We start from the raw sequence: 10501 nt of genomic DNA, 5'->3' as shown, positions 1-10501 counted from the left end.
CAAAATGTACTAGGCCCGTAGCACAGGAATAATCTATAATTGAAATTATGCATATGGGAAGTATGACTTTACACTGGTAAAGAAACTATATATTTCCTACAAATGCCACTCATTGGGTAATACCATTCAGGAAGTTTTGATCAAGTTGTATTGTTTTGTTGGTGCTTCAGAGAGGGGTGAGCACTATTCCCCAATGTTAAGGGAGCCTTAAGGAATTACTCGAGAGCGGTATGAGCTGTGATATATCAGATCTTGCTGCACATGTGGACAGATAAGAGTAGGAGTGGCCTACTGTGCCTCTACTTCATATTTCAAGATGTGAGAGTAGTACTTGTGATTGGCATTTTCCAGCACCATCACATAGACCTCTGTGCAGCCTGATGTGCTGCAAGATCCCTCCCAGTAGCCATCCTTGCTTAAAGACAAGGGGCAGATTTTTTCACATTGAACAAATGCCTTGGCAATGCTATGAAGCTTGAGTTTAAACTTAATGTTGCGGTCAGCAGGGACCAACCCAGCTAGCGGCTCCACTAGCTCATATCCCTCCACCCACTTGCTATAAGTCTGGGGGAACACTGGCCATTTCACCTTGGTGTTTGGGCAACAGATGAGGTAGTTGAAGACATAGTTATAATTTCCAGGATCAGACTTCTTTTTCGCAAAGATTTTAAAAGCAAAGTTCCCTGCATGAGGAAGATGGATCTTAAAGTCTACCTGGTTTCCTTGGCAAGTTTGCAAGATGTGCCGTCTTGTTGTATCCTCGCTGAGGCTTACGTTGCCCGAATGCAGGGAAGCTAAAACACTCAAGTCCTTACTAAGGATGAAGCTGAGATCGTAGCGACCGTCACTGGTATGAATGATTGGGCCTTTTTGTGAGGGCTTGAGGAATCCTTGTCTCTCTGAGAACCAGCTGGGCCCAACAGGTTGATGAAGTTCCTTTGGAAAGCAGACGTTCCTGTCTACAGAGCTACACTCTAATGTATATTCTATCACACAGTTGTAGACTTCATCTGAGCCCTTGGATGGTTTGGCATAGATCTGTAGCTTATGGGTCCCCGTCTTCTGTGGGTAGAGCTCCAGATTCATCCCATTCCTCTTCAGAGTCATCAAGCTATATTCCTTTGCCCCTTTCAGTTCAAACATGAACAGCATCGGCAAACGAGTCTCCACAGCTACTACTACTTTCCCATTTACTGTGAAATGCAAATAAAGGAGGCTGGTTAGAATGTTTCCTACTATTTACTCAAAAATACAAATCAATAAAAAAAAAGCTCTGAAGAAAATGACCTGGAGAATGGAACCGACTGCTGTATTGTCAATCATTTTGGCAGTGAAAGGGAGAATATTATGGTTGGCTGGTTGGAATTTGACAAGCGTCTGTCAAGTCCAAATTCAGAATAAATAACAAGAGGGTTAAGGGCGGAAAGCCTTCATTTTCGGGTACTTGTTTGCTTCTGTTACAAATGCAGTAGACTTGCTCATCATTCTTGGAAAAGATGAAAGCACTGATGTCTTTCAGTTACAGCTCAAACTGCCTGCACTTTTGACTACAACCCCTTAGAAACTTGTCAGTTTCAGAGAAGGCTGAGAGAGTTCAAAAGACAGGATTTCAAAATGAAATTACTCATTCCATGGTTAGGTTCTGAATGACACCATGGGGAGCTTCTGAAACTCAAGAGTGCTAACTTGCACCCACATAAGGCTCTGAGCCTCAGCCCCACATTTTCTGAAACTTTCCCCTTCACTTCAGGCTGAAATATAAATATTCTTGGGGCACATGCAATAGCACTTTGTATTTTACACCGATTGGTATCCCAAGGGTAATAGTGATTATGACCAAAAAAAGGCTGCAGAACTTTGAACCCCATGCTTCAGTCCCACAGAGCTAATCTTTTAAAAGTAATCCAGCAGCCTAAATCCTAACCTTTGCTAGTTTTATCCTCTCTTTTTTTAGCCCCCTACGAAAAGCTGGAACAGTTCCTTATAATAAGATCGGCATGGGGCAAGGACACTTATCACTGTACCTGTTTGAATAATTGGTGTTTCTGGGTGGGCTGCCAGCAATCCCATCATGTAAAAGTCACTCTTATATAACATGTTGCTCTCAAACTGTTTCAATGTCACAGCTGGTTTGAGGAGCTGCCAATTGCTGTTGTCTGGGAAATGATTATTAATAAATAGGGCGGGGTGGGTGAGGAAATAAAATTCGTTGTATCTGGAACAAGAAAGTAGAGGTCAATACATCACTGGCCACCAGGTGCTCTTAGCTTTCTGCCTTGTACTGAATCTTAACTATGGCTGCAGTTCTAAATAGGTTTATCAATGGGGGTTTCCTTTCAACACTACAGTACATAAATTAGGACTGGAATGATGGTAGGAAACAAAACTGAGCTCTAGGAGGCAAAATGAAGAGAAGAGATGTGTAGATTTGGGGCTGGACTGATTTGGCTGAGAATACAGTAGAACAGAGGGTGCAGTCAAATGAGGCTGCCTGTTATAGTGTAATTTATCAATGGCCCAGTTTGGTTATAATGCTCCTGGCTTAATAATGCATAGTTTATGCACTGACTTCCTCATATTAGTCCTGTTTAAAGTTGAGTTGCTAGTTATGTTAGTGAAAAACTAATGTTAGAATACTAACCAGGATCTTAAACCATAGTATGGTCCTGGATAGTAAAATGACATTAAATGATGAGTGTGTTTTTAACTTTTACAATTTTTGCAAATACAATAAAAAGAAACATTGTCAGCTCATCTGAACAATAAAAATAATCATACATACACATATGCAATCCATGTTTCCAAAAAGATATCCAAATAAGATTTCATATATAACAGGAATTCTATTTTAAAGATCAGAAAGGATGTGCTAAAGCTAAAAGTTTGTTCCTAACTCAATAAACTATAGTTTGTTAAAGGTAGCTAAATTGCATTATCCAGTCATTCTGCTTCAGCAAGACAAAGACAGGATTATGCAAAGCACTGAAATCTCCCTCCTCCCCAGCTTCTTGGATTTCCCTATAGAGTGGTACCTCGAGTTACAAATGCATCAGGTTACAAACACTTCAGGTTACAAACTCTGCTAACCTGGAAGAGTTACCTCAAGTTGAGAATTTTGCCCCAGGATGAGAATGGAAATCGTGTGCCAGTGGCGTAGCGATTAGCAAAGGCCCCATTAGCAAAAGCACTCCTAGTTAAGAACAGTTTCAGGTTAAGAACGAACCTCCGGAACCAATTAAGTTCATAACTAGAGGTACCACTGTATGTTCTCTGCATGCACTTTCAAGCCTCAGTTTGCAGGTTTAAGGGATAAAAACTTAATTTTAAAAAGGAAGGCTGGATTGGAGTTTTAAGAATGCTGAATTCTGCTCCCAAGCATGTGGGCAAATCAGGCATTTTGAAAGACAGCAATAAGGAAAAAATAGCCATTAGAGGGTGAAATTTTCAAAAACGTCAAATCTAACAACTTCAGTTGTTAACTCTTTACACCCAGTGTAGTCCCTCTATGTTTAAGGGACAATGCCAAATGGAAGCAGCATTCTCTCAGAATTAATTTTTAGCAGGAGCTACTGAAAATGCGTTTCCAAAGTCAATGCTTGTCTTCAATTGTGTTGTGCCAAAGAACGTCTATAATAAGCCTAATATGGGGATTTTCAGACTGGCTAGTAAACTTGATTTGGCCTGTTGCTTGCCCCACGGTTTCTCTAGCCTTGGTGATCTGTTTCATTTCTAATTACTGTGGCCTTCTGATTACAACATGGGTTGTCCCAATACTAGGTCATCACATGGAGAAATATCAAAGCCTTCACATGGGTCATTGTCCAGACTACCAGCAACACTGGCTATCTGGGCCAAGTGGATTTCTACCATTTGTTTCCAAGCTTTAATTCCCTTTTCATGGTTCTCACACCTTTGAGGAGTGTTTTGGTTTTAATAGTTAGTGGAAATATTAACATTCAAAGAATGGGGACTTGTTTAGCTAGATTTCTATACCTTTTTAATGCTTAGTTTATAACAATCCTGTTTAAGAGCTTGACATTTCTCATAGGTGGAAGCCTTTTAGGGGCCAATTGGCATGTGGTGGGAGGGGAGAAAATATATACACCCTTATTTCTTTTTTTTAAAATGAGGCTTTGTCCCCTTCATGCTTCAGCCTTTGAGACACATAGCTTGGAATAGTGAAATAAATGGTCATTATGGTTAAATGATCAGCCCTGCATCCTGATGATGCTTTTGTTTTTTCAAATCTGAAATTTGACATGGATTTCAAAAAGTAGTTATACATGAAGCAAACAAATCAAATGTTGCAGAGCCCTTGAGTGTGACCAAGGAAAGCTACCTGTTTTGCTTATCCCCACCCCTGTGCCCCAGAGTATTGGGAGGAGGAAAGGACAATCATACCTGAAGGTAAATTTGCTGAAGCAGTCATCAATGGAGCCACTTCCCCAGGTGCTGTCCACCAAATGCCACCTTCCATCAAGGTAAACGGCATTCCAGGCATGGTCATACTCTCCTGTGAAAGTCTCCCCAGCCCTGTAGCCATGGCCTTTAGAATAACCAGATAAATTCATGCATTGCACTCCTGCAATACTGGGGGGGGGGGGGAAGAGAGAGAAAGGATAGAAAGGACTTATAGAACAGGGTCTCACTTCGAAGGGGCTGTCTCTATCATTCACATAAATATTGGAAGTGTTATGATCTCTCGTGCTCACTGCAGATTAGAGTGAATCACACCTGAAATAATACTCTTTTCATGCATTACTAATATTTATGGGTGTTAAGTCAAAGGCTGTCTTTTGTTCTTCCTGACATCTCTTGCTTCCAGCAAGTGTTACTATGGGAGGAGGCAGACTATTTAACTATTTGGCAGACGATCCTCCCAAGTGCTGTGGAATTTTAATTTTTTTTAATTTAAAATAAAATTCTTGAATAAGTATAGACTCCTGAAAACAAGCAACCTCGGTTTATTTACGATAAAGAAGGAAGCCCAAGAGTAGCCCAAGATGTGTTTAAAGAGGCAGGCGAGAAGAAAAAAGTGTCTACTCTGCTGGAGCCCTGCTGCTATTTTGGGTAAACGCTCCCAGTCTCCGCAGGTCAATCAGGATAATGCTGCATTCTTAAAGGCCAAAACAGCCTGTTAAGAAAATAAAATGAGCCCTCCTTGATCAGGCTAAAGGCTCACCTAGCCTGGCATCCTGTTCTCACAAGTGGCCAACCAGATGCCAGTGGGAAGCCCACAAACAGGACCTGAATCTCCCCACTGATTTCCTGCAACTGGCATTCAGCAATGTAATGCTTCCGACAGCAGAGGTAGATTATAGCCTTCATGGCCAGTAGCTGCTGATAGGCCTGTCCTCTGTGAATGTGTCCAACTCTCTTTTAACGCCAGCCAAGTTGGCCATCTTTCTCTTGTGGGAGCAAATTCCATAGTTCAACCATATTGTATTGTGTGAAGAAGTCCTTTTGTCTGTCCTGAATCTTCCAACATTCAGCTTCCTTGGATGGCCCCAAGTTCTAGTATTATATGAGACAGAGGAAAAACTATCCATTTTCTTCACAACGTGCATAATTTTATATACCTCTGTCATGTCCCCACTCATCTTTTTCCCCAACCTGAAAAGCTCCAAACATTGTGACCTTTCCCGATAGGTGAGTTGCTCCAGCCCCTTGGGCATTCTGGCATCTCTTTCCTCCTCTTTATCCCCAAACCAGGCATAGGAGGATGTAGTCTAGGCTGGCTCTGCTTGTAAAGGTTCAGCCCCATAAAATCCAGCTGGCTGCTCCACCAGCAAAGCTATAGCCCGGACTGGAGTCCTGCCTTGACCAGTTCTGAGGAAGTTACACAAGTCTCATAGTACACTGTCTTAGTTTATACTTGCTACATCCAGGTTGGATGACTGTAGTGCTTTGCATGGGGTTGTTCTTGAACACAGCCTTAAAGCTGCAACTGATCCAGAATGTGACAGTGGAGTTTCTGATAGGAACTATTGATTCTCCAGCACCACTGGTTACCAGCTTCCTTCCCAACTCAGTTTAAGCACTGCTTTGACCTATCATGGTTGGACCCAGAATATCTCCAAAATCACATCCATGCATCTCAGCCAGCAAGGGACCGTCATTCTATTGCAGAAGCCCTTTTTGGGGGTTTCATAACTGCTGTATGAAATGGCACATCAGTATCCAGGAAAGGGCCTTTTCAACTGTGGCACTCAAGATTTGGACCATGCTCCTGAGCAAAGCACATAATAGCTCACTCACTGCCTCCAGGCAGTGACAATGATCTTATATGTGGACTTTTGTAGAAGTCTGCTTTTATCATGTGTCCTGCTGCTGTTTTACATTGCTGTGTTTCTTTTTGCTGAAATGTGTTGTGGTTTTAGCTGGTGTTTCATCTTTCTCTTGCTTTGTGTTATGTTGATAGTTTTGTAAGTTGCATTGCATATTCTGGTTTTAAAAAGGCAGCAAACAAGCCAGTCACGTAATAATCCTGGACAATCCTATAGAGATGGCCTAACCAGGTTCCTTCCTTTTACTGTTAACAACTCATCAATTAGGAGTGAGCGGCTAGAGAGGGATGTGAAGAGCTCCCTTGACGCTTAACAAAGCCAGTAGCTTGAACAGAGTGATGGTAGATGAAATTAAATTTGTGGCAACATTGGATTGAACGAAACAATTGGAATTGATTGCAGACAGTGATACAATCCTTGCAGACAGTTCAGCGAAAGCATCTGCTCAGTGCATGGAGGTGATTAAAAGCAAATAAGATGTTAGCCTGTGTTTCAAAGGGGAATAGAAGATAGCCTGGAAAACAGTGCAAATTACAATGGTGTTACGTGAATGGCATGACCTTCCCTTCAGTACTACTGCAGTAGACAGAGCTGGTCACTTCAATGTGAAGAAAAGTGGTTGAGAGAAAGAGAACATAAATTTGAAAGGCTTTAGGGAAAGTGTATGAAGGGAGAGAGAGTTGTTTCAGCGAGGCATGTGGAGAAATGCGATAATTGCCAGTGATAAAGGGTACGGCTGGAGAGAAGGCAAGTCTATATAATCAATGAAAGGAGAAAATGGTTACTTGGTTGACGGTCAGGTTCTTCCTCATCATGTCTATAGCTGGGCCAGCACTAGAGGCAAGACTGATTCCTGATTTAAACTGCTGAAATAGAAGCATTTCTGCATGTTGCTACTTCCCTCTGCCAGAATGGTGTTTTGTTCACCCAGTTAGTTCTGCCCTTAGTCAATTAACTTTGCTGTTTCGAGCTGTGGGGCTGCCAGCCCAGACAGCTGCCCAAGTCAGCAAGGCTTTGGAGTTTTGGCCGAGCTCTTCCTTGATATGCCAAGCTGGCAATGCAGCATTGCTTTAAAAAGCATTCTTCGTTAATTATATTATTTACATCAACAATGGAGATGGATGGTGTCTTGTCAACCTCATTTGTTTCCAAAGCCATTTTTGTGCTAATGATTAGGACTGCAAGGTAGGCCTTCCCCAGCGTTTATTATCCTCCATAAAAGTTGTTCATCTCCCAAATGCAGCCAGAGCTTGCCAAGCAAAGCAGCTGTTGGAGCCGAGACCTTGCTGCCACCAGAATATTCAACTCCTGATCAAACATGGAGGTTACACTGTATGTGAGACCTGAACACTGGAACACCTAACAGGGTGCCCAAATCTCGGCGCGAGAGGTGAATTCCATGGCCCGACATTGAATGCTCTTGCCCCTAAGCCTATTCAGTTAGAAATGTTATGCCCTCCATCCAGTGTCACTTAAATGTATGGCTTGAAGAAGATTGCCTCGATACATAGCGAGGTGGTAATGAAGGTTGAGAGTGCACCTTGTTGCCACATGAAAATTATCACCCTGATCATTACAACAGCAATTGTGCACCATTATAATGTCGTGCTGAAATTGCTGCAGCAACAAGCTAGTTAATCTTCTAATATCACAGCCATTGCTTGGAAGGACCCTAAAGGTTTCTGGTCCAGAATAGAAATGAATGACAAATGTGTCAGCTTTTGCCTGCTCAGCAGGCACAAACTTAGCAAAGCTTCTCCTTTCTCTTTCACCCCAAGCATTAGGTTTTTGGCTGGAGGTACACGTGACAGAGCAATGGTTTTGGGTAGAGAAGGGAATTTGGATCCAGTTTTCTCTTCAACAGTGTTTGCTATGGAAAAACAACAACAAAGGATGGCAGGATGCTCTGTTGATTTCAATGTCTTAAGAAAGGAAAACAAATGAGGTTGGATAATTTGCCTGAAGGCAGAACTTAGTACTGCCTCAGTCTATCTTGTTGTTGTTGTTTAGTCGTTTAGTCGTGTCCGACTCTTCGTGACCCCATGGACCATAGCACGCCAGGCACTCCTGTCTTGCACTGCCTCCCGCAATTTGGTCAAACTCATGTTCGTAGCTTCGAGAACACTGTCCAACCATCTCGTCCTCTGTCGTCCCCTTCTCCTAGTGCCCTCAATCTTTCCCAACATCAGGGTCTTTTCCAAGGATTCTTCTCTTCTCATGAGGTGGCCAAAGTATTGGAGCCTCAGCTTCACGATCTGTCCTTCCAGGGAGCACTCAGGGCTGATTTCCTTAAGAATGGATAGGTTTGATCTTCTTGCAGTCCATGGGACTCTCAAGAGTCTCCTCCAGCACCATAATTCAAAAGCATCAATTCTTCGGCGATCAGCCTTCTTTATGGTCCAGCTCTCACTTCCATACATCACTACTGGGAAAACCATAGCTTTAACTAGACGGACCTTTTTCGGCAAGGTGATGTCTCTGCTTTTTAAGATGCTGTCTAGGTTTGTCATTGCTTTTCTCCCAAGAAGCAGGCGTCTTTTAATTTCGTGACTGCTGTCACCATCTGCAGTGATCAAGGAGCCCAAGAAAGTAAAATCTCTCACTGCCTCCATTTCTTCCCCTTCTATTTGCCAGGAGGTGATGGGACCAGTGGCCATGATCTTGGTTTTTTTGATGTTGAGCTTCAGACCATATTTTCAGTCTATCAGGAAGGGGCTAAATGCTTTATTGAGGCACACTAGACTAGGGGTTCCCAACAAAATTTTCTCGAGGACCCCTCATCGAGCCGCTATTGTGACAAGGATCCCCATTAATTCCTAATCCTAAAATTAAAAAGTGAGAGCCAAATTAAGAGTCTTTTTATATTTTATATTTATACGTTTTTTACAGTTACAACAGAGTACTCCATCAGTATACAGTTAGTTTTAATTTTCAGTTCTTAATGAGATGAGTTAAATCTGTCCTTTGAGTCCATTATTGAGTCCTTTACAAACACTACTGTTTTGCAAAGAGGCAGCGCGCGCCAGGGAGGAGGGAGGGGAATGGAGAAGACAGGGTACCTGCGCAGTAGCGCACAAATGAAGCCGATGCGCGCAAAGCATCTTGGGGAGGTGAGCGTTAGTAGAATGCGTGCGCTGCCTCTTTGCAAAACAGTAGTGTTTGTAAAGCGCCACCTAACGGCATAAGGCAGAACTACTGCCTCTATCTAATTCTAGTTTTGCGCTAGACTCTGCTCATGCAGGAAGCGGCCAAAACAAAAAATCTGTTATACGAAATATATTTAATATATTTTTTATTCTAATAGCATCTTACGGACCCCTCTGGCATAGCTCGTGGACCCCTGGGGGTCCGCGGACCACCTGTTGGGAACCACTGCACTAGACAATATTCAGGAGGTTTGTGAATGGTGCAAAATACCCTATGGAGACTCCCTACTTTAGTGGCTTTTTGTGGTATTTCTGCATCCATTTTGCACCCCTCAACGGGCTACTTATGGTCCCATTTTAGGACTTCATTGTGTGATCTCAGCCATAATGGTGCAATGATGTCTGCAGCAGGTAGCCAATGTAACATCACTGAGGGCTAAGAATAATCTTCCACTGGCCTCAGCCCACTCAGTGAGTTAGAATGGAGAAAGATGGGATACATCTCCATTGCCAAAGCAGCCACAATGCTTGTCACACTGCTCTGGTAGACTTTGTGTTCATCAAAACGATGTGGCAAACCTTGCCTGACCCATGTGTAGTTGCCCACAATTAGCTGTTGCGGAATGGATAATGACTGGAATCCACATCACGCTGGAAAACATGCAGTGAAGATGCACAATATCTGCATTCAAGTAGGCATGTAAATGCTGCTGTTTTCCATAAGCGTCCTCCTTACAACAGGATGAGCATTTTGGTGAGTGCTTCAATATCCCACAATTGCTTAATTAGCTTCCAGCAGGGCTAGATCCTGACAAGGGAACATTTGGATGAGTTGATAATTATTATTGTTAAATGATATCTGATAACACAACATTTCATCATGTTGATGTTTACTTTTTATGGACACCAGGGGCTTGGCTTGGAGGAGCTCTCAAAGCTGCAATTAAAAATATACATAATTCCTTCCATAAGCACCTGTTTTTTTCTCAATGGGTAGAGGATGTGTTGGAAGAAAACCTTGATTTATTATTGATTTCGATTAAACTAAGGTCTGGATGTAAAAGAGTG

General features: G+C 42.5%; 1 protein-coding gene across 2 annotated transcripts in view; it reads right to left on the bottom strand.

Annotated features, from left to right (window-relative positions):
• Positions 1-10501, bottom strand: part of KY (kyphoscoliosis peptidase) — a 30871-nt gene continuing 20370 nt past the window's right edge. For both annotated transcript variants that reach the window (XM_088670760.1, XM_035132768.3), the window contains 3 exons: positions 4402-4590; positions 2025-2215; positions 1-1193 (listed from right to left, as the gene is read on the bottom strand). In XM_088670760.1, the coding sequence (XP_088526886.1) occupies positions 289-1193; positions 2025-2215; positions 4402-4590 (1285 nt within the window). In that variant the 3' untranslated portion in view covers positions 1-288. The remainder of the gene's footprint in view (positions 1194-2024; positions 2216-4401; positions 4591-10501) is intronic.

This window comes from Zootoca vivipara, chromosome 5 (assembly GCF_965207765.1).
Source record: "Zootoca vivipara chromosome 5, rZooViv2.hap1.1, whole genome shotgun sequence".
Lineage (NCBI taxonomy): Eukaryota > Metazoa > Chordata > Lepidosauria > Squamata > Lacertidae > Zootoca > Zootoca vivipara.
The sequence above is the reverse complement of the archived record's forward strand: the minus strand, read 5'-3'. Positions and strand labels throughout refer to the sequence as shown.